We start from the raw sequence: 25,603 nt of genomic DNA on the forward strand, positions 1-25,603 counted from the left end.
TATTAAATATAGAAAGAAATAATATCTCACTGATAACTAACTACAAAGAACAATTAGTATCCTGTTTCTCAGAAGTAAGAAACTATAATTTAGCTCTTCTCTAGAGGGGAAAAAACTTTGTATAAAGCAATAACATAAACTTTTATTATTATATAAATTATCCAAAGAAGAGGGGGAATTACTGAATGCATAACAACATACGATAATTTATTTCAATATCCCAGTAGTTACAGTAAGACTAATTAACTTCTAAATAAGAGACCACTGGTAAGTTTAAATTATTGTGACCAAGATACTGCAGAGAGGTTGTTCTCTTTTGGAATTACTATGCATATAAAATATACCTCACTTTAGTTATAGGGAAACTATATATTTAATTCTACCGCTACATTCTTATATAAATATCTACCGGGAACATCATGTATATAATTAAGCTCTCATATATGTGTTTATGGGTATGTGTGATGCATGCTTATGAGTGTCTGTGAAAACAGAGATATCCCATTGGTTAGAACAAAGTTATAACTTCATTTGAAGGCAGAAACCATGTCACATAATTCTAAAATTTCTAAAGCCTAGTTTAGTGCCTAACATACCTTAGCCAATAAAGAGGATTATGATGAACAATGGAAGTTTGGGAAAGGTGTTATCATATATTTTAGACTTATGCCACACTGATGACAGGTAACATAAATACAACTTATTTTAGCTTTAATTGTTCAAAAATTAAACTTAGAAAATTGCTTTAAAAAGTCATAACTTATTATTATTATTTTTTTTGTCTTTCGTCTCTTTAGGGCTGCACCCACGGCATATGGAGGTTCCCAGGATAGAGGTCTAATCAGAGCTGATACTGCTGGCCTACACCAGGGCCACAGCAATGCCAGATCTGAGCCGTGTCTGCAACCTACACCACTGCTCACGGCAATGCCGGTGGATCCTTAACCCACTGTGCAAGGCCAGGGATGGAACCCGCAACCTCATGGTTCCCAGTCGGATTCGTTTCCACTGTACCAAGATGGGAACTCCAAAAAGAGTCATAACTTTTGTACATATAAAAAAATATCATTAGAACTATTTTTTCAAGGCAGTAGTTAACTGTAGCCCAAAAGATCTTATTTGTCCCCCAAAATTAACTTAGTTGAAATGTCAAATTTTTTCTTAAATATTAACACCACAGATATGTTATTATTTTCTACAATATTAACACCTTGACTAAGAACCAGGCAGCATTTTACATTTGTCTTAGTACTTAAAGGCTAAAACTTGTGAAACTAAAAGATGTTGAGGTTTTCATTCAAAAGATGTTTATCCATATATGACAGACCCACAGCTAATGTGCTCAACAGTGAAAAGCTGAAAGCATTTCCTCTAGGATCAGGAACAAGACAAGGATGACCACTCTCACCACTTCCATTCAAAAATCAAAACACAATGAGATATCACCTCACTCCTGTCAAAATGGCTACTATCAAAATGAACCCAAATAGCAAATGTCGGCGAAAAAGTGGAGAAAAGGGAACACTCGTATACTGCTGGTGGGAATGTGAATTGGTGCAGCCACTGTGGAAAATAGTAAGTATAGAAGTTTCCCGAAAGATTCAAAATAGAACTACCATATGACCCAGAAATGGAATTGGAAATGTATACATCCGAGAAACAAAAACAAAGACAAAATAAAAAACACTAATTCAAAAAAAATACATACACCATGCTTATAGCAGTATTACTTACAAATGCCAAGACAGATATGGAAGCAACCTAAATGTCTATCAATAGATGAATGGATAAAGTAGATGTGGTATATATATATAATAGAATATTACTCAACCATAAAAAAGAATGAAATGTTGCCATTTGCAATGACATGGATGGACTTGGAGGGTAATACGCTAAGGGAAATAGACAGATAAAGAAAAATACTGTATGAAATCACTTATATGTGGAATCTAACAAATTACAAAAAACTAGTGAATATAACAACAACAACAAAAAGCAGACTCACAGATATAGAGAATAAATTAGTGGTTACCACAGTGAGAGGGAAAAAAAAAGGGAGGAGCAACATAGGGGTAGCAGATAAAGAGATACAAATTATTACGTATTAAAAAAGCTACAAGGACGTAGTGTACAGCACAGGGAAGATTTTATAGTATAAATGGAGTATAACCTTTAAAAATTGTGGATCACTATATTGTGTACCTGTAGTTTATATAATATAGTACATCAACTATACTTCAATAAAAATTAATAAAAGTAGATGTTTAGATGGTGCCATTTCTCATTTGCAATGTTTGAAATGGGAACCCAGCCCATCATATGAAGTGTGATGAGAACTTGAGTAAATATTAAAATCCTGTAACATCCCTATAAGGTCCAGTCCTTTATAGATGGAGAAGCTCCACTTTTTTTTGGGGGGGGGGGTGGGGGGGTTAGGGCCACACCCTTGGCATGTGGAGGTTTCCAGGCTAGGGGTCGAATTGGAGCTACAGCTGCCAGCCTACACCACAGCCACAGCAACAAAGGATCCAAGCCGCATCTGTGACCTACACCACAGCTCATGGCAACACTGGATCCTTAACCTACTGAGCGAGGCCAGGGATCGAACCTCATCCTCATGGATACTAGTCGGGTTCGTTAACCTGCGCCACCACAGGTTCTCCGAAGCTCCACTTCTATTTGATTTCTTTCTTCCCACATATAAGAATTGTGGCATATTTCAGCAATTGAGCTTCCTCTACTAATAATATCTTTTCAGAGATAGAACTATTAATTTAGCATGAGTTATGTAAAGTAATCATTATAAAGATTAAGCCTGACCTAAAACCTTCCTCTTCTGGTTATGATTTCAAATTAGAGAATTAAGTGTGGGTTTGAATTAAGTATATGTGTACTAGAGTTAGGGTGTTACTATGTTGCCACTGTCGTTTTTTTCAAGATAAACAACTGTCAAAGGAATGTTGAGCAAGCAAGTCAATTTTTCATTTTTACATGATTCGTGTATATTTATGTAGCATTAGGGATTTTTTTACTTAAATTTAAAAAATATTTTCTTGCAGAATATGAACTGACATACACAGTACTAGAATTCTATATGCCATCGAGACTTGCTTTTTCTTTTAAGTCATTCATCTACTCAGGAGAGTCTACAGCAGGCAGTTTGCTTTATGCGCACACACCCTGGCCCCTCCACTAGGCTATAAACTCCTGGAAGGAATGACAAGTAGTTCGTTACTTTTTCTATTTCTTTCTTACACTTACTCCTACAATATTAATGGCTTATGCTACTGTATCCCAAAAGATCTGTATTTTCTTTCCTTTTTTTATGAAAAAAATAGAAAATTTTATTAGGGAATTCCTCCACAGAAAGGTGTGTTATATATATTTTCACTGGAATAGTTAATAATACTTCAATGATCACGTGGTCCCATAATCTTGTTTCTTTTTTGATTTTTGGTTTTTGCTTTTTTTGCATTTAAAAACAATTTTTTATAATGATTTTTATTTTTTCCATCATAGCTGGTTTACAGTGCTCTGTCAATTTTCTATTGTACAGCAAGGTGACCCAGTTACACATACATGTATAGATTATTTTTGCTCACATCATCATGCTCCATCATAGGTGACCAGACACAGTTCCCAGTGCCATACAGCAGGATCTCATTGCCCTTCCATTCCAAAGGCAATAGTCTGCATCTATTAATCCCAAGCTCCCCATCCACCCCATTCTCTCCTCCTCCCCTTTGGCAACCACAAGTCTATTCTCCAAGTCCATGATTTTCTTTTCTGTGGAAAGGTTCATTTGTGCCGTATATTAGATTCCGGATATAAGCGATATCATATGGTATTTCATTTAATAATCCTCATAAACTACACAATTGAAGAAACTGAGATTTAGCAAGATTAAAGCACTTATCCATGGATATTTGTAATAAATGCCAGAGCTGCAATTGGCACCCAGTCTTACTCCAGAGCCATGATCACACCACCATGTGGCATCACCTCCCTAGCTCTGCGCAAAGGTGCCAAATACCTCCCCACTGTTGAAGGATTGATTTGTAGGAGCGTCTGCTGTTTCCTGTTCTGGGGAAGCTGTTGCAGCCACATTCCTGGCCCCAGTGATCATGTTCTGATTGCCCTTGAAGCCCAGTTCCCTTTCTTGTGCTGGGGCCGGCCTGAAGTTTGAAATAAATGGCACTGACACCCCAGGCATACCAAGATTTCTTTTCTATGTTGCTAACGCAAGAGAGTTGTGACTTTTAGGGACTCGGTTACAGTATTTCAAAATATTATTGCGTATTCTCCTTGACAAGTGAGTCTAGAGCACACTGTCTCTAGCACCATTGTTATTACTGCCACGCACAGAAAAAAAATGTCAAGCTCCAAGGCACAGTAGGCTTCAAAGGCAACATTTGTTCCTCTGTTTTTAAAGCAGCAGGCAGACTTTTACTAGCTCATACTGACATATTTTCCTGAGTGGGATTTAGACCTGGACTGTTTCCAAAGTGGATGAAACCTCTCTCAGCTGTTCTTAATTAATCACCACACCTGCTCTTTAAATGTTGATTAGAAGAAATGATAATACTAGATCTCATTTTCCCAGGAAAAATTTAGTAAAATGGAGTCATAAAAGTCCTCGCCTCTAAATCAATTGAAAAGTTACATAAGTATAGAATATTCAATAAAACAATAATTCATTATGAAATCTGAAGAGTACAGAAATACATATTCCATAAGAATATTTGTATAAAATTATGTAACTTTCTATGTTCTTTTTTTTTTTTTTGTCTGTGTCCATGGCATGCAGAAGTTCCCAGGCCAGAGATCGAACCCATGCCACAGCAGAGACAATGCAAATCCTTAAACATTGGTCCACCAGGGAACTCCAACTTTCTGTTCTTTAACTCCTTTTTTGTTCTTACAGACTCCCTTTCCTTAAAAAATGTAGGAGGATCATTATAAAAACACATAATATTCTCATGGAATATTTTTTAAATGAAATTTTGTAAAAAGTCAGCCAGCAACCTTAGTCCCATTACTCAAACTTAACACTGAATATTTTGATATATTTGCTCTTAGAATTTTTCTACACATACAATATGTATGTATGTATAAATAATATTTTTACAAAGTTGGGATAACATTACTCTGTCTTCTACTTTTAAAAACTAACATTACCAAATAAATATTGCCCACACCATTCAAAAGCTGTAAAAGATATTCTAAACCTCATATGGTAGATATAATGGATTACAATTGTTTTTGGCTTTCTCTAATGATTTGTAGAACTAGTGCCTTTGTTTTCATTGTTCGGAAGTATTCTATGATTAAAAGTGATGTACCTGAGTCTTTCTTTATCTTGATTATATTCATTGTTTAAATACCTAAAAGTAGAATAATGATGCCAAAGCATGCAAACTCTCGGTACACATTGTAATACTGCAAAACTATGCTAGAGAAAGGCTGAAGCAAAAGATGCGACCATAACTGTTAATGGAAGAGCCTCAAATTTCTTTGTTTAATTAATATGTCTATCATGGTTTTGATTTACCTTTTTCATTTTTGAAGAGTTTATTACAATTTCTGTCTTCTTTGATTTGTTCATATTTTTTGCCCTTTTAGAGTTTCAAAAATCTTTGTTCTTAAAATAGATAACATTTTGACACATTTGCCACAAATTTTTCCAAGTTTGTTATTTGCTCTTTAGTATATCTTCTGACTTTTCGATTTTAACTTTTATAAATTAAAAGGCATAGCTTCCACTTTTAGATTTTTATTTCATTTCTTAAGCTTTTAAATCCTAAAATCAATAAAACACTTCTCATCATTTTCCCCTGACTTTACAAAAAGTACTTTTCCCCACTGACTTTTAATTACCTAAAATTTGTTTTGATATGGGGCACACATGATAATCTTATTTGAAATTTTCCAAGTGGGCAATTTTCTTCAATTGTTGAAAATTGTTCAACCCACTTTTAACTTTCTCTAAACTCTTTTACATTTCTCTTTCTTCAAAATGTTAGTCTAATACAACAGGCTTAGAACTCCCTTTTCAAGGAGAGTACAAATGCAGTGTATTTAAAATGCATTTCAAATTAAGAGAAAACAACATACATAGATACGTACACACACACAAAGAAAAAAGAATCCCAACACAACACTAAAGACAGTCATCAAATCATAGGAGAAGAGAACAAAAGAAGAAAGGCAGAGAACTACAGTTTCAATCCTGGTTCTCATCACTTACCGTGAGTTGTGCAACCTTGAGCAAAGTACTGAACTCAAATAAGTCTCAATTTACTTGTCTATAAAATGTAAAGGACTATATGGAATAAATTAGGAAATACATGTAAAATCCCTAAGAGGAATGTATTGGAATAGTAGACACTTAAGGTAAAATCTAATACTTGACTCACAGAGCTACTACCATCAGTAGTGCATGAAATTTATATCTGTAAATGGTATGTAGAATACCATGAGAGAACCTGGCAAATAATAGGGGCTCAATAAGTGATATTATTATTATTATTATTAATTAATATAGAACTCCTGCATTTCTACATTTCTTTTCCTATTTTCTTTATTCTCCTGCTATTTTTCACATCTAAGTCAACTCTTGATCCTGAGTATAATAGATCTAGTCCCAATGCCAAACCAAGTGCTTTTGGTTAAGCCACAAATCAGCCCAGGATCAATAACTTGGCTGGCAATGTCATGGCTAGCATCTGACACATAGCCGGAACTGCATGGGTCACATTTTAAATAGGAATGGAAGTTAACATGCCATATGGATCACTGTTTAATTCTTCAAAGAATTAATTGGTGAATTTACACAGATCATCACCAAAGAAAAGATTCTTTAATCTATATTTATATATTATATAACAAAAGAAAGAAAGAAAGAAAGAAAGAAAGAAAGAAAGAAAGAAAGAAAGAAAGAAAGAAAGAAAGAAAGAGAAAGAAAGAAAAGCAAGCAAGCAAGCAAGCAAGCATATAGACAATGGAATTCATTATTTACTTTCTTGGAAGAAACTGATTTACTACTTAACTGTACAGGTCTTTTAGAAATGCACATATAATTTTTAAAATTGAAAGTCTTTGGAATGACTACTTGACACTTCACATTAATTGATGTACTGAGAAATTTTAATGAGGCCAGAACAACTTTGTTAATCATCTCTCACTTGCTGAATGACTTTTAGGCAGAAGTGTGGAATTCAGCCAAGAAATTGTCCTGGACTTCAATTCCAAAGGAGGATCAAATCATTCAGAACAAAACTTACTGTTCAAGCTGGGTGCTCGATAGTAGCATGAAATTCTGAGCTTTAAAAAATGTTGGGACTCTTTTCCTTAACAATATCTTATAGAACCTCCATGCTTAAATGCCTGATGGGAGTTTACAAACATAAACAATGAAACAGTTATTAATTTTCGGAAGTGGAATTTAAATTTACTTCAAGTGTTGGGATTTAAAATTTCACTGCAAAACGAATCTAAGTGTTTTTGGGTTTTTTGGTTTGTTTGTTTTTTTATTTTTTGGTTTTTTTGTTTGTTTGTTTGTTTTGCATTTTCTAGGGCCGCACCCACAGCACATGGAGGTTCCCAGGCTAGTGGTCTAACTGGAGCTGTAGCCGCAGGTCTACTCCAGAGCCACCACAGCAACATGGGATCCGAGCCACGTCTGCAACCTACTCCACAGCTCATGGCAACACCGGATCCTTAACCCACTGAGCGAGGTCAGGGATTGAACCTGCAACCTCATGGTTCCTGGTCGGATTTGTTAACCACTGAGCCACGACAGGAACTCCAAAGTGAATCCGACTAAGAATCATGAGTTTAAGGGTTCAGTCCCTGGCCTCGCTCAGTGGGTTAAGGATCCGGTGTTGCCATGAGCTATGGTGTAGGTCACCAATGTGGCTTGGACCTGGCGTTGCTGTGGCTGTGGCATAGCCAGCAACTATAGCTCTGATTCGACCCCTAGCCTGGGAACCTCCATGTGCTGTGGGTGCGGCCCTAAAAGGCAAAAAAAAAAAAAAAACAAAAAGAACCAACAACCCCCAAAAACATAAAATTCCACTGCAGACACTTTCTTGCTTCTAAGATAAAGCATAGAAACCATAGGAGACCCCATTACTGTTTGGTCTTGGTTATTTTCATTGCCATTAAATAGTATTTGGCAATCAGTTGAATTAACCTAGATTAGAAGAAACTTAATGTAATGCAAAGGGTTTTTATGCTCTTAGATGCAGCTGTTACATAACAGTGCTGTCTCTTCAGTAAAGTCAACCTCTTAAAACATAAAGCAGTGGTTATCATACATTAATGCACTTAAGGGTTACTTAGAGATCATGCTTAATCTTATTAAATAAATAGTCTTGGCTCCTGCCTTAGAGATTTCTAACTCTGGAAGACTGGAGTGGGGCTCAGCAACCTACATCACTTTAAAACACCCCAGGTAATTCTTCTGATGTGAGTGGTTTACAGAACACACTTTGAGAGGTGATGACATAAACGATTAAGTAGACCTTTCACCCTATGTATTTATTACACAAACCAAATACATCTTATACCTTATGTCATCTACAACTTTTTTTTTTTTTGGTCTTTTTGCTATTTCTTGGGCCGCTCCCACGGCATATGGAGGTTCCCAGGCTAGGAGACTAATTGGAGCTGTAGCCACTGGCCTACGCCAGAACCACAGCAACGCGGGATCCGAGCCGCGTCTGCAACCTACACCACAGCTCACGGCAATGCCAGATTGTTAACCCACTGAGCAAGGCCAGGGACCGAACCCGCAACCTCATGGTTCCTAGTCGGATTCGTTAACCACTGTGCCATGACGGGAACTCCATGTCATCTACAATTATTAAGCAAGTCAAAATATATTCTGTAAGAATGCATAAGAAGCTGAATATGATAAACCATTTTTTAAAGAAATAATTATGTATTATAGCTAGAAGGACAATTTTGTAAAGCATCACTTTGCTAACAGAAAACTGTTCAATGTCTTTTACTTGTGAAAAACGAGTTTCTCGTTTTGTAAATGTAAAAAAGTTATATGGGACAACCAGTGGTTTTCAAAAAGAAAACAGTCGCAAATTTTCCTATGTACTCCTGTTTTGCTAGATGTCTTAGCAGATGCTTTCTAACTAATTTCCTTCAGAAGCCTATAATCTAGACAGATCTGATTATAAAGCACTAAATCTAAAGAGGCTTCAGTTCTAGCTTTAATACAATATTTCTGCCTACAGCAATCTTTTCTGTAATAAAGTAAAAATTCCTCACTTGACAAATCCTCAATCTTAGAGATTTAATTTTAAATACGTAATGTTTTATTTAGTAGTTGTTACACTAGATATAAAAATTGCTACAGTATCAGGTAGAACATAAGATTATACTTCAAAGCCACTTTTTGAAACTCATTGATAACTGAGCTAGGTAAAAGATACAAAAAAATCCCAAATTTTAAAATAAACAATATGTCAGCAATATTAATAATTCATCAAAGTACTGTTTCAACTCACAGTTTCTACTATTTGATATTTGGCTTTCACATAGCTTTTAGATATCATTTATTATCTCAAAGAAAAGCAACAAAAAAGACATCATTGAAATGATTACACTTAGGGAGTTCCCGTCGTGGCTCAGGAGTAACAGCCGACTAGCATCCATGAGAACTTGATTCAATCTTTGGCCTCGTTCAGTGGGTTAAGGATCCAGCATTGCCATGAGCTGTGGTGTAAGTCACAGACAAGACTCGAGTCTGGTGTTGCTGTGGTTATGGCACAGGCCTGTGGCTACAGCTCGGATTTGACCCCTAGCCTAGGAACCTTCATGTGCCACGAGTGCAGCACATGAAAAGACAAAAAAAAAAAAAAAAAGAAAGAAAAGATTATACTTCATATAATCACTGTGACTTTTACTTCTTATAAGCAAATTTTAAAGAAAAATAAAAAGCAGCTTGACTATAGTCACATTAGCCTTACATGCGAATGTAAGCTTTGAAAAGCTTATAACTCTCAAAATTTTGACAAGCAAATTAATAAGTGTAATAAAATGAAGCAAATGTATGTCTCATATTTTAAAGAGAAAATGAAAACAAAGGAACCAGAAAACCAGCAGCTATTTCTTACAGCAAAATAAATTTTAAATTTCACCTATGAAAAGGGCATTCAATCCAAAACAATGACCGAAAATGAGTAAGAAAGACAGCAGATGTTTGTGTAGGAAGGAAGAAAAATATGGTTGAAAAAACAGCTTTCAGGTCCACTATACCTGTGACCTTGAAAAAGCCACTGTATGTCAACGTCACTAATTATTAGAAAAATGCAAATCAGAATTATAATGAGGTACCACCTCACACCAATCAGAATGGCCATCATTAATATGTCTACAAATAACAAATGCTGGAGAAAGTATGGAGAAAAGGGAACCCTCCTACACTGCTGGTAGGAATGTAAATTGGTACAGCCACTGTGGAAAACAGTACGGAGGTTCCCCAGAAAACTAAATATAGAGCTACAATATGATCCATCAATCCCATTCCTGGCCATATATTCAGATCACACTATAATTCAAAAGATACATGCACCCCTATGTTCATAGCAATACTAACCACAAGAGCCAAGACATGGAAATAGCCTAACTGTCCAACAACAGAAGAATGGATTAAGAAGATGTGGTACATATATACAATGGAATACTACTCAGCCATCAAAAAAGAATGAAATAATGCCATTCACAGCAAAAAAAAAAAAAAAAAAAAAAAAAAAAACAAACCTTGGTGCATTCAACTAGAGGTTCTCATACTAAGTGAAGTAAGTCAGAAAGAGAAAGACAAATATCGTATAATATCATTTATATGTGGAATCTAAAATATGGCACCAATGAACCTATATTTAAAACAGAAACAGATTCACAGACATAGATAACAGACTTGTGGTTGCCAAGGAGTGGGGAGGATGGAATGGACTGGGAGTTTGGGGTTAATGGATGCACACTATTATTTTTCAAACGGATAAACAACAAGGTCCTACTGTAGAGCATCCAATCTCCTGGGACAGACCCCAACGGAAGACAGTATAAGAAAAAGAATGTATCTATATATATGACTGGGTCACTTTGCTGTACAGCAGAAATTGGCACAACATTATAAATCAACTATACTTTAATAAACAAAAAAGAATTATAGGAGTTCTGGTTGTGGCTTAGCAGTAACAAACTCTACTAGTATCCATGAGGACACAGGTTCCATCCCTGGTCTCGCTCACTGGGTTAAGGATCCAGTGTTGCCATGACTTGTGGTGTAGGTCATAGTTGAGGCTCAGACCTGGCATTGCTGTGGCTATGGTGTAAGACGGCAGCTATAGCTCTGATTGGATCCCTAGCCTGAGAACCTCCATATGCAACAGGTGTGGTCCTAAAGACAAAAAAAAAAAAACAAAAAAGAATTATGCTTGGTTTGGAGGAACTTCATTGTAAGAAAAATAACATAGAAATAGTATTAGGTATTATTTATATTATAATAATAATTCCTCTTCTCACAGTGTAATCTTTCACTGAAAGACATCAATTGCATTTTACACACAACACAGAGAATGCATTATTATAGTAAAAATAATTTGAGGAATTACCATGGTGAATATGTTTTATATAATTAATATTTCATAGCAATAGGGCACCTTTTTTCAGCAGATTATAATTAAAACTTCTTAATTGCAAGTTTCTTTAAATATTTTTAGAAATGCCTTTGGACCTCTCCCCTTTTTCAATTTTCACAGCTCTGGTTTCATCTGGGGGCTTATCACCTGCAGCTGGAACTTGCGCACAACTAGATTTACCATTTGAGTGATTTCTTAGTTAATACTTTATTCATGTTTTCCACAAATATTTACTGAGCATCTGCCACGTGCAGGGTGCTTTGTTAGGCACCACAAAGGGAGTGGAACTTCCGACATGCAAACCACAATCTAATTGTTTCTCCTAAAACAACCTCTGTCAGTGGTCTTTCACTAGAAACAAAGTCCAAATTCTAAATATTGTCTTATAAGGCTCTTGATAGTCTGATGTCATGCATATTATCCATACTCCAGAGGTTTCACACATGTCCAATAGAAACGAGGAATTACAGTCATGGGGATTTATACACTGCTTCTCTACCTTTCCAATGTTACTATGGACTGCAAGGGTGAGCCTGTGATCTGCTCAGAATGCTTCAAGATTTGACTTTTCCATAACCCTCTGAGACAGAGTCCTCATTTTTTGCTATTCCACAACATCTTGTACTTTCTCACCACACTATAACATGACACTGAAACTCCTGCTTTGTTCATTCGTGGATTATGCTCCTTCAAGCCAAGGTTGCATGTCTTGTTCATCTTGATAGGCACCGTGCCTGGCACTTAATAGATGCTCAATAAATGCTTATTGAATGTACCTTCTTCTCTAGATGAACCACGATTCTACTCTGCTTCCAAGATCTGCTACAGGCTAGCATATCTATTCAATGGAATGCTACTCAGTCATAAAAAAACAATGGAATTTTGCCATTTGCAACAGCATAGACTCGGAGCTTAATATGCTAACTAGATAAGACAGAAAAAGACACATATGATACCACTTATATGTGGAATCTAAAAAATACAAAAAGCTAGCGAATATAATAAAAAAGAAGTGATTCATAGAGAACAAACTAGTCATTTACAGTGGGGGCAAGGTATGCAACTTGGGGTAGAGAATTAAGAGATACAAATTACTATGTATAAAATGAATAAGCTACAAGTATCTTGTACATTATAGGGAATGTAGCCAATATTTTATAATAAATATAAATAAAATTGTGAATCACTAGGTTGTATACCTACGACTTATAGAATATTGTACATCAACTACACCATGATACAATTTTTTTTAAATAGCAATAAAAGATCTACTACAGGCTCCAACTTCTCCATTAGTGGAAAGGTAATTCAAAATATTTAACAACTGGTACAGTTCACACACCAACCCATCACAGTGAGCACTGGCTGTAGCCGTGTCGGAAAGTGGTCCTGGAGGCCCCTAGCTGGTCCAGGCATGATTCCTTTGTTTGTTCATTTGGGGGTTGGAAGCAGACTGGGGAATCTTGGGTATGGGATCCAGGTAGCCACAGTAGAAGAGGCAGCTTGGCAGGCTCCTGAGAGTAGCTATTTAATTAGTCTGTACAGAAGCATTTCAAAGTATGAACAATTGGTACAGATGTTCTGCTCCATATTGGCTGAATATCAGCCCTGTCCACAAGGCATTTCCAAAGCACTCTGGTCTGCACTTTTCTTCTCTTTCTTAGGCATTTTATAGGTGCTCCTCTCACCACCCATTCTGCCACTTGCCCTCCTACTGACTTTAATACTTACTGATTACAAGTGGATAAGTCCTGTTTCTAAAACTAGATTGAAAGTTCTTAGAGGACAGAAGCCTTATCGTATTACCTTCTTTCAATATTTTCTCTTTAAATAAATTATCCCAAAGGTATATAACCATGCTGTACATGTCATATTTTTAAAAATACTTTACCAGAATGATTTTCATTACAGTCTTGGATCTTTTTAGGGTGTCTAGCAAAACTTCACAAAGAAAGTTTTCTTACAACTGTTAGAAAAAGCCTGCCAAAGATAATGCTCACTACATCATTTAAAATCTCATCTCTATCCTCTTAGAACTCAAAACTGAAGTTTCGCTCTCTTGCCATACTGTATGCTTCACAGGTAAGGAATCATCTATCTCTCTTGCTCTCCCCCCCACCCCACCCGCACTCCACCTCCATAAACAGCACCATCTAGCATCCAATTTCTTCAGCCAATAATTCCCCTTTCTTTTATAAGCCAACTTTCTTTTGTTCAGTAAAAACAAAAATACATCTGGAATCTGATCACTTCTCACCAACGTTTATTAAAACCCTAATTTAATTCGGCATCATCGTTTGTCTCAGGGCTTTCTGGGACAACTTAAATTGGCCTCCTGTCTTCCTCCGTTGATGGAATGTACAATCAATTCTCCATCAGGCAGAGAGAGAGAGAGAGACAGAGACAGAGACAGAGAGACAGGGATGGAGGGAGAGAAATCTGTGGAAGCATAAATGAGGTTCTACTATGTCTCTGACCCAAACCCTTCAGAGGTTACCTCGAAAGAAATCTAAAGTCCTTCACCAACACCCACCACATTTAGAAAGAAGTCTAAACTTCAGTCAAGGTAGGTCTGGGCCTGTCCCTCAGACCTCGTTGCCAGCCACTCTCTTCTTTGTTCACAAAGCTGCAGCCACACAGCCTTCCTGTCCCTTGTACACACCCAGCACACTCCCACCTCAGCTGGGCAGCTCACTCCCCCCACCTCCCTACACAAGTTTAACGTTTGTCTCCCTCCACCGTTGTGTCCACACTACACCTGCATTTAGAGCCATACCTTGCTCAATAAATATCTGCTGACCGACTTACTGTCTTTTTGGTTTTAAAGGGCTACACCTGCGGCACTCGGAGGTTTCCAAGCCAGCGGTTGAATGAGAGCTGCAGCTGCCGACCTACCCCGCAGCCACAGCAACGCAGGATCAAAGCTTTGTCTGCATCTGCGACCAACACCACAGCTCCTGGCAAGGCCAGATCCCCAACCCACTGGGTGAGGCCAGGGATCAAATCTGCATCCTCATGGATACGAGGTGGATTCATTTCCAGTGTGCCCCAGTGGGAACTCCTGACTTACTGTCTTTTGATTCGGCATGACAGAAAAGGACTCAATCGTTTTCACAATATACCAGAATTCACTGCTCCTGAGCTAAGGTCCCAAGAAAATGTATACACTGATGAAAAGGCTGATACAAAGAAGATAAAATTCTTCACTTCCGTTGGGGAAAAAAAAATGTTAAAATCAATGAAGCAGGAAAATAAAAATCTCTGAGAATAAACGGGTAAAACAAGGAGATGGAATAATTTATAACTCAGCTAGGACAAACAACCTAGGCAGTATTTGTGATAAAGCATCACCTTCATGTTTTTGTTCTTGAAACAAATTGCTTTCCAAATATGTAGAAAAATTTACAGCATACCCAGGAATGTTTCCCAGTCTCATCCCCATCTTCTAAGGCTGGATATGATTATATGTTCTATCTGTGTTAACAGAATGGAATTGTATTATTGTTTTAATGTATATCTGTAAAAAATAGAAAAAGAGTAACTAAAATTAACATTGAGTGATTGAAAATTTAGCAATCCAAAGTTTAATAATAGAAAAATTTATTAATTGTCGGACTACAGGCCATTCTGTATTTCCCTACGATCCACGGCTGTGTTTGCTCTACAGCAACAGAGCTGAGTAGCAACAGCAGAGATCACATGCCCACAAATTCTGTAAGATGCACTCTCTGGCCCTTTACAAAGAGTGTGCTGAACTTGCCTCTGGAATTTTCAGTATTAATTCATATGTACATTATAAAAGAACATACTGTTTGTCCAGCTATAGAATTTTAAAATTTTGTGATGTATTAGCTGTTCATTCTTTTTTTTTTTTTTGCTATAATCTTTTAAAGTTGCTTTAAAACTTAGGAAATTATTATATTGCCACATAATAGTTTCACTTTCCACTTTTTTGATATAATTTCTGGGTTTAACTATGTGACATGTCCAGAAATTATTCTGTTCTGATATCTTATAAAAAATGTATAAGCCTATAAGTGAGATTTCACATATGGACATACAATAATATTGTTCAAGAAGGAATTATTTTCTTTGCTTGCTTCCAACACTATTCCCAGTAACTGATTATTCCTCATTGCTATACTTACCTAAACAAAGGTCAGAATATTCAGAATTCTAAATAACACTCATAGAAAAGAATAAAGTATTCATTTACACAAAGCCCAGCAGGTTTAAAACCTCAAATTTATATTTTTTCCATGAATGCAGTTCTGATTATGAAAAAAGTTGGAAACTATTTATTTGAAATTTTTGGCCTAAAAACACAATACTCCATAAAGTATTTCTAATTTCCAGAAAAGAAAAAGTGGTAAGGACCTCTGTCTCTGTTTCTCTCCTAAGAAAAAGAATATTACAAAAAAAATACAAGTTAATAAGTTCTGAATCTATTAATGGAATCACTGTCTACGACAAGGCATGAATAGTGAAAAGTGACTAATTAAGAAATGTATTTATCTAGACGATTTAAGGAATGAGTGACTTTGGTCTTATAGTATCCATTTAAAAGTAAAGAAAAGATAGATATCTTAAATTTAGCAAACTTAAGCTAGAATAGAACCACATATTTTGCTTAGGTCATTTTTGATATTAAGAATGATTTTTTTTTTTCCCCTGTCTCAAGTGGTGAAATCCCAAGTAGAATATCACTTCAGAGGGTAGACTGCAAGTGCATTTCCACTTCTCCCATGTTTCCATGTCACAACGATTATTATATACTGCTGTCTATAAAATCTTTGACAGAAGAGTTTATTCAATGATCAGAAGGTTCTATTATTCAGTTCAGAGAAGTTAGATTGTAATAATTTTTTAAAAAATCAACTCACTTTTTTTTTTCAGGGCTAATCTCTAAATTAAAAGGGATAGACAGACTTTAATAAGGAAATGATGCCACTACTGATTATTTCTTTTTAAAAAGTTTTTAAATTATTTTCTAAATTTTGAAGTTTCGAATGAATATTTCATTTCAGCCCTTGGACCTCGAAATCACAGTAACACTTTTCTCTACCTAAAAGACCCTAATCAGTGCATCAAGATGTCACCATTTCTCTTCTCTACATTAAAATCGAGGCTTTCATATTTAAAACACCTCTATTTTCTTGCTTTACATTTTTCTTACTGGTTTTTAAAAAGTGAAAAAATGGAATACACTTGTGTAATTCAAAAATCCCAAAGGAATTATTAACTAACATTTTAAAGAATGGTCTAAATGCTAAATGAAGAAGTAAAAAAATTCTTGAAACTATCTTTTAAAACTAGGTAGTTCTTTTTAGGGAATATATTTATATATTGTAACTAAGCAAGCTTAGAGAAGCTACTAAAAAGTTACCTAAAAGTTTACCTTTTTATGCCCCCTCAGACCAGAAACTGCACTTGAAGTGGCCACTCAGAAACCCTGACTGATGCTCCTGGTGGATGTGGGTGATTTAAACCATAAACCATGACCTAGAAGGAGAAATGCGACAGCCCACGGTCACAGACCTGGGCTGTGCAGTTGTCAGGGCAGGTGCCCTCCTTTCCCCAGGGGACTGCCTTCCGCCCCATTTTTTTTGCTTCGTCTCTTGCCTGGGGTGGCTTCTTTCCAATTCGGGCAGCACCCTCTCAGTTTTCAATAAAGTGCTGACAGACACCGGCTCTGCATATTGTTTTATTGAGAAGCTCTTAGTTTCTATTTCAGTTTCACTGTGCTCTGATAGCATTTCAATGCTACGAAATTAGGAGAGTCACCCAGGTCAGAGGGAAAGCCACAGGCAGCAGGGAACCGCCTCAGGAGTGCTCACTCCTGGAAATATACTCCAGGCACAGACTTTAAAGCACAACCTCTCTGTTCCTCTTATTCAGAAATCCTCCATATCTGAGTTTCAAGGCTTCCCTCTGAAATAAAGGACTTGCCATAAGGTCAAATTCCTGCATCTGACAGATCAAAGATAAACTTTATCCTCCAGCAATGATGAAAATCAAAATAGTTCACAAAGACCTATTTTTGGCCCTCCCCCCCCCAAAAAAAAATCACAATAAGCCTTTGTACCCACTTTAAGGAACATACCATGACTATGAATTATTAAAGTCTGAAAGTCAACTTAGATATTTGACTGCTGGACTTTTAGGCCTCTGCACAAAATATTGTTATCATAATCAGAAGTATTTAAAGTCCTTTTCACTGCAGTGAATCAAATATTAGAAATAAAATGCCTGTGTAAGCTGAAGCTGGGATGTGAAGTTAGCACATGCTTAAAAAATGTCCTGTGACCTAATCAAAAGTGAACCAAGAGTACATGTATAAGTCGGCAAAAGAATTCAACAGCCTGAATGTAAGTGCATCTTTGCAATATTGCTGCAAGACGCTCTATGATAAAATACATGTTCCGCTTTGGCCAGAATTTCAAATTAAAGAGACAGCATCCCTGCTTCGTCCCAAATAGCGGTTTACAGCGAAAGCCAGCTCGTAAGGAACAAACAAGAGTGTGGCGGAAACAGCAACAGGCCACTGAACCAGAGGCAGGCAGTCAGCTGGTGTGATCACATTGGTTTTAGTCTGTCAACTTCCTTCCAGGAAGTTTAGAGGTTTAACCAATGAGGTCTAAAGCTGATGTTTATGCCACCAACCTCCTGTCCTCCAGTTTGTGGCTTAGAACTTACCCGCAGCCCAAGTTCACTGGTGTCCTCGCCGTTACAGCCATAGTAGTCTGGGGTTCTCTCCAATTCCTGCAAGTGGCCCTGTGCTCTTACGCTCTTATCTGCATGGCAAGATGGGCAGAGAGCTGCATTACCCATCTCCCTTCTATGGTGCCAGCCGTCGGTGGGCCTGTCCTTGCCCTTTGTGCTCTGTCCAGGGCGCCCAGGGGGACACTAATGTGGACGATTCATCCAGACGATCCTCGGCTCCTCTGCTCAATTCCCCTAAACGCCCCTCACCAGTTCTCCCCATCTGCTGGCAGGCTGGCTGGTGTCAGAGAACTCAAAACCCCAGCAACTGCAGGCTGCCTTCAGTGACCATTTCCAATTCAGGCGCTGCCTAGTCTATTTTTACACCTACCAGGCCAGCTATGCATGTCAATGGAGTGAGGGGGGGTGAGGCCAAGGGGGAGCCGGGGAGGGGGCGGTGTTGTTTTGTTTTTCACCATGCAAGCAGCCTGCTTTACACATGAACTTAAATTCCTGCTGTGTACAATGTCTCTACGTTTGAGAATTTTTGCATTACCCAATGAATGCCTTTGATTTTCTCCCTCTCTTTCTGCTCACACAAAATACTAAAGCTGCTAATGACCTCGCCTCACCAGCATACCAGGTAAAAAGTACTTTTGTAATTGCTTAAATCAAGAAGCATCCACTTGGCTTACATACATTATTCTTTTTGCATGATCTTTCACAGAAAACAATTAGCCATTCTTGCAGCATTTAAAATGCACTGGAAACCAATCAATCAAAATGGTTTATTTTACACCGGTATGGATGTTTTAAATTTTATAATTTACCACAACTTTTCATTATTCATGATTGTTTCAGTAAAAGCAAACATTTTGCTTTATTTATAATTCTTTTAAACTTTTACTGTTTTGAGAATGTTTCCCTCGGCTTTATAAAAGATAATCGTGAATGGCTTTCAATGCAATACATACTATCTTTGAAACCAGATTAGATTTTGGAGGAAATCTTTTCCACTGAGATGAGCACAGCAAATGCACGGTAGATTTATGAAGCCAATTATGATAAAAATCAAGACTTTGTTATAGGCTCTCATGAGTAGAACTTCATTCCCCCCATTGGAGTTTCCTCTAAAATATTATGTCTATAGTTATTTTAATAGTCTTATCCTTCCTCATTTGTTATTTGCTTTTCTGTGTGCATATCTTCTCTTGCAAATAGGTTCTAAACTATTCAATGGTAGGGTCTAGACTTAGGTTTTTGTGTCACCCATCCACATGTTATATATTAAATGTCTAAGAAATGTACTGAATTGAAAGCAATCCTTTGGGAAAAAGAAGTAGAAGATATTTAGAAATTAACCACATTACATTTGATAGAATAGAAGCCATCTTTTCAATTTGTCATTTACTGAAAAAAAACCTAAAAATTCTTTGGTTTTTTTTTTGTTTTGTTTTGTTTTTGTCTTTTTGTCTTTTTGCCTTTTCTTGAGCCGCTCCCGCGGCATATGGAGGTTCCCAGGCTAGGGGTCCTACGCCAGAGCCACAGCAACGCAGGATCAGAGCCATGTCTGCGACCTACACCACAGCTCACGGCAACACCGGATCCTTAACCCACTGAGCAAAGCCAGGGATTGAACCCGCAACCTCATGGTTCCTAGTTGGATTCGTTAACCACTGTGCCATGACAGGAACTCCTGTTTTTGGTTTTTTTTTTTTCATTAAAAACAACATTTCTGAAACAGTCAAATAATCTATATTGCTATCCAAAGTCCTAAGAACTCAAATCTGAGAATGCTATTTTTGGATTGCTGATTTTCGTGAGAGCCCCATGCTGCTTTTTACCAACCCTGATTTGAATAACTCTTGGAGTTCAGAGAGTACGTTACTTACTGTTGGAGCCCTCACTCCAATTTCTGAAAGGCATTATCAGCATTCAGTGAATTTTTACTTTTCAGCTATAGGTAATGGCATAGTTTAAACCTTTTTTTTTTAATGTATTAACTGAACCAACAATATTAAAACAACAATGGGAGGGGTGGACATAATTTCTCCATGCATGTTAAAGAGAAACATAATCTAAACTTTTTTATGTTATTATTATGATTATTATCATCATTATTATTATTAATATTATTGCTTTTTAGGGCCGCACCTGCAGCACATGGAAGTTCCCAGGCTAGTGGTTGACTCGGAGTTACAGCTGCTGGCTTACACCACAGCCACAGCAACGTGGGATCCAAGCCGCATCTGAGGCCCATACCACAGCTCACAGTAACACTGGATCCCTGACCCACTGAGTGGGGCCAGGGATTGAACCTGCAACCTCATGGATACAAGTCAGATTCGTTTCCGCTGTGCCTCAATGGGAACTCCTATTTATTTTATTTTATTTTATTTTATTTTATTTTATTTTATTTTATTTTATTTTATTTTATTTTATTTTATTTTATTTTATTATTTTGTCTTTTTAGGACCACACCCATGGCATATTGAGGTTCCCAGGCTAGGGGATGAATCAGAGCTACAGCTACCAGCCTACAGCCACAGCAACACAGGATCCAAGCCGCATCTGTGACCTACACCACTGAGAGAGGCCAGGGATCGAACCTGCAACCTCATGATTCCTAGTTGGATTCTTTTCCTCTGCGACACGACAGGAACTCTCAGATGACTATTTTTAAAGAAATTTAATATTCAAAAATCTTTTGATATTGAATCATAAAACTAAAAAACTAGAGGCAAACCCTAAAAATTTTTCTCTAGCCTCCTTCCCTCATTGAGCTGAGATGTGAAAATCTGTACTGACATATATAAAAGAAATATTTAACCACTCCAGACTGGGGAAAGACGTTCCTAGGTGCTTGATAAATAATTTTACAGTGCTTTAGCAGCGCAAATTGTTTCTTGGCATGTTTCTGTACTGTTAATACATTACCCATTCCACCACCATGCCTCTGATTTTGCTTCTCTATCCCTCAAGCACGCATCTCCCTTCTTCTACCAGTGCACGTTCTTTGTATCTTTCAAAAGTCATTTTAAAATGCACTCTCCCCTGAAAGTCTTTTTTTTTTTTGGTCTTTTCCCCTTTTCTAGGGCCGCTCCTGCGGCATATGGAGGCTAGGGGTCGAATCGGAGCTGTAGCCACTGGCCTACGCTACGCCAGAGCCACAGCAATGCGGGATCCGAGCCACGTCTGCGACCTACACCACAGCTCACGGCAACGCAGGATCCTCAACCCACTGTGCAAGGCCAGGGATGGAACCTGCAACCTCATGGTTCCTAATCAGATTCGTTAACCACTGCGCCACGATGGGAACTCCTCCCCTGAAAGTCTTAATCACACCTATGTTAGTCTCTTAATTTGTTTCATCTTTTGAATAAAGTTGGGACTACTATGAGCTCTTGTCTCTTTATGTAACATGTCATGTCTCTCTCACTGACCTCCTCACAGGTAAAATACACATAGGAGTATTAAATGTTCGTTAAGTAAATGAATAAGAGCAGCCACAGATAGGAGCTTAAGTCATTAATATTAATATTTAACTGGACTACACTACACTTCCCCTTTTACGCATTAACAGTAACAGATTTGATATTTATAAACATTTTAAGCATGACAAAGCTTTAATTTTATTTCCAGATTTGCAATAAACCCCCTTCTTAGTCTTGTTTGGGGTGAATTTTCCTAGAAAAGAATTTTGTAACAACAACGACAAAAATTATATAGTACACTGAGCTATGAACCAAACAAGGAACACGTCAACAACTCTTAGAAGATACTTTTTCTAAATGACTAGCAATCAGTCTTATTCTATCTACCCTTCTCTCTTCATCCTGGAGAAATTTTATTCTTTCCAGAGAAACTTCATGCTTATTGAATATAACATCCATACTTCCATCATTAGGGCTGCCCAAAATAAAGTCCCATAGTGGTACCCAAATCCCACTGCTAAAGTTGAAAGCCTAAACAAGAGTGAGCAAAGGAAAGACAGGTACACACTGTTGATGCTCCTGTGATTGCTGAAACCTTCTATTTGCTGGCTGAACAGATTTTCTTTTCTTTTTAGGGCCACATCCGTGGCATATGGAAGTTTCCAGGCTAGGGGTTGAATTGGAGCTGTAGCTGCTGGCCTACACCACAGCCTCAGAGACGCAGGATCCAAGCCTCATCTGCAACCTTCACCACAGCTCACGGCAACACCAGATCCTTAACCCACTGAACGAGACCAGGGATCAAACCCACGTCCTCATGGATACCAGTCCAGTTTATTACCACTGAGCCACAACAGGAAGCCCCATGGCTGAAGAGATTTAAATTATCAATCTAGAATTTTAAATTATCAATCTAGCTATTCTCGTTAGCTATGAAATCCAAAATTCCAATGAACAGCCTCACATTCGTGATCACTCCAAACTTTGCCACTGGTCTGATGTTTCCAGCCTGATCAAAACCAAGGGTGAGAGGGTCTGACAAAGAGGGCCTTACTTCAGAAGTTAAATCATTTCCACTTGTACTTCTGGTGCTGGACTAGGAGTGGCCATCAGACAGGTTTGTTGCAAAGGCACAGATGGCCTGACAACTTATGTGCCTAACATTGTGTCACTTAGAAGGCAAGGGTAGCCAATACCACGCAGCAGCTATGCCTCAGTAATGTGCCTGCAGATTGCTGGGATCTCTGGACGTGACAAGGGATACACTTTCTGCCAGGCAGAACAATGTCACCACTGTTTCTCAAAAAATGCTTCAAAGTCATTAGGGCAAATTACTCAGAAAGCAAATATTTGCATGTTTGGCCACACTTAGAGCAGGATACTTGAACATGGTGTAGGATTTGGAAAGTGATATTTAGGATTCTGCGATGTGACATATTTGCAATATCTTCTTAAATTCCCAGGTACTTTTCTTGTTATTATTTCATCTGTATTGCCTTTTCAAGTCCATCAAAAGAGAGAAGCAATTAAGGACTGAGGATAAAGGCCAGCTTCTCAGCTGTAATCTTTGAAAGTAGCTGCTGAAGACCCTGTGGTGGTAATTCTGCAAACCATCCACTACAGTTTTGTTTTTGCTGTTTTTGGTTTTTGGGGTTTTTTTGGCTTTTTAAGGTGCACCCACAGTACATGGAAGTTCCCAAGCTAGGGGACAAATCAGAGCTACAGCAGCCGGCCTACACTACCACAGCCACAGCAATGCCAGATCTGAGCCTCATCTGCAACCCACCACAGCTCCCGGCAACACTGGATCCTTAACCCACTGAGTGAGGCCAGGGATGGAACCCACATCCTCATGGATACTAGTCAGATTCGTTACCACTGAGTCACAACGGGAACTCCTAAATTTCACATTTTAAGAAGCAATGATTACAGAATCATAAGAAAACTAACACCTTGGAAAAGAAATCCCCGTCTCAGTTCTAGAATTTTACCTAAAGAGTTTGATCACCTCTCCTGCAGAGGCATAAAAAGACTTCTACCTGTGTGGATCTGTGTCACCTTGCTCAACTCTGGGCTTTCATTTCCTCTTTTTTAAAATAGGCGGGTTAGACTGGATGATTGCTTGATCCCTTCCAACTCTGAAGTTCTCCACCTCTGTGACACGGAACTTGTTAACCCTTGGAAATACATCTAACCCAAGGTGGGGACTGAAGCTGAGCATCTCTTTCGTTTGTCAGCATGAAAAACAAACAAAAAAAGGATAAGAACTACTCAGTGGCTTGCATCATGGTCCCTGGCTTTGAGTTGTCCGGATTCTATAGCATTTCCCCAGGACACTCAAGAGGAAAGATAGGAAGGAGCTCAGTGTGAAATATGACCCACTCTTTGCTGGGATCCAGGAGCCCTTCTCCAGGATGGAGTCTCTTTTGCTCTTGCTCCACCTTTCCTGGATGTCAGCTCCACTGAAAAACTTCAAACATTTTCGAAACCAGCCTTGCCAGTGTTCTCCATCTCACAGTGTGGGAAACAACTGTCACCTGACTCACCAAAACTGACATCTAAGCTTTGGAGGACTTTGGAGGATAAGTTTTTGCAAATCAACTGCCTACACTAGTCAGGGTTTTATTCCCCCTCCTCATTTTGATTCATTTGTTCTTAAAGGGCGAGTGCCATCAAATTAAAAACACTGAAAAAAAATTTTTGCCAAAAGTTTTTAAGTGGCAAACCAGAAAGTGACTTTCTCTCGGAATCATGGAAATTAAATTTTTCCTCTCTTCCAAGTGGTAAGGGTTATTCAAGAATCCCTATCACGCAGTGAAAAAAAATCAGTGTAGAGTCTCTCTTTATCTAAACTATCATGTGCAAAAGAAATTGCCCTCATGTGATATTTAGTTTAACACTTGGATTGTATTTTGCAGATGATGGTTAATATATAAGGTTTATGTTACTTTTGCTGAATTTAGAAATCTGCTTAGATGACAAACCACCTCCCCCCTTTCTAGTTTGTTTCCCCACAGTAACCATGATTCAAGACTGATTGTTTTGGTCAAATGTATTTATCTGATTCAACTAATATTTTGGTACTCCTATTGTATGCAAAATTCTCCATGCCCAACCACACGAAACCAAGGGCAAGTTCTTTCTACCTTTGGGAACCAGTGACCTGTGGAAATAAAACTGGAACATTTTGTGCAACAAGGGAGGCAGCGTGTTGTTTTCTCTCATGTCTGGGTACATTCAATAGCATTTCTTTAGCTAAAAGTTAATATATAATGATTTTCACCAGTTGGATCTGTTATATAATTGATCGATCAGGCAAACTTGCATAATTTATAGATCTACACTGGATTCTCCATATTAACATGTGGCATAACTTTTCTAATTGAGGTCGGTACAAAGGAGTGTTTCTGTTTATGCTGTACACAGATTAATCAAAGTGAATATTGCCAAGCTATCTGTGTGCCTACAAACATCAATTAACCAATTTAATTTTACATTCCCGCCAGCTACTATTTTCATTTCCAACGGCTGTCTCTTGACTTCTGGTGTATAAAGGAGGACATTCTCTAATAAACAGTGCCAACAACTTGAGTTTTCTAAAGGCTGCTCCACGCAGTGTCTCTGCCTGACCTTAAAGAGACTGTGAGGCAAGAAGTGCAGGGTGTGCAAAGCCAGCCTAAAGAGCCATTTGACGAATTCCCGGCTCTGTCATATTAAACTGGATTTTGAAAGACAACATGAGTAAAACAATTTTGCCATTGTGCACGCCTACTTTTTCTGAAGAAAAATATGTGTGTACATAATACT

The 25,603-nt window shown here is 37.8% G+C and overlaps 1 protein-coding gene across 13 annotated transcripts in view; it reads right to left on the bottom strand.

Moving 5' to 3' along the window:
* ANK2 (ankyrin 2) overlaps positions 1–25,603 on the bottom strand; it is a 722,246-nt gene that overhangs the window by 228,290 nt on the left and 468,353 nt on the right. Inside the window, exon 1 of one of the 13 annotated variants that reach the window (XM_047799258.1) lies at positions 18,357–18,724. The exons of the other annotated variants lie outside the window; for them this stretch is intronic. Coding sequence (XP_047655214.1) covers positions 18,357–18,491 — 135 coding nt within the window. The 5' untranslated portion in view covers positions 18,492–18,724. Of the gene's footprint in view, positions 1–18,356; positions 18,725–25,603 lie in introns of those variants that run through there. 13 annotated transcript variants of the gene reach the window in all.

The sequence above is a fragment of the Phacochoerus africanus genome, chromosome 10, assembly GCF_016906955.1.
Source record: "Phacochoerus africanus isolate WHEZ1 chromosome 10, ROS_Pafr_v1, whole genome shotgun sequence".
NCBI classification, from domain to species: Eukaryota; Metazoa; Chordata; class Mammalia; order Artiodactyla; family Suidae; genus Phacochoerus; species Phacochoerus africanus.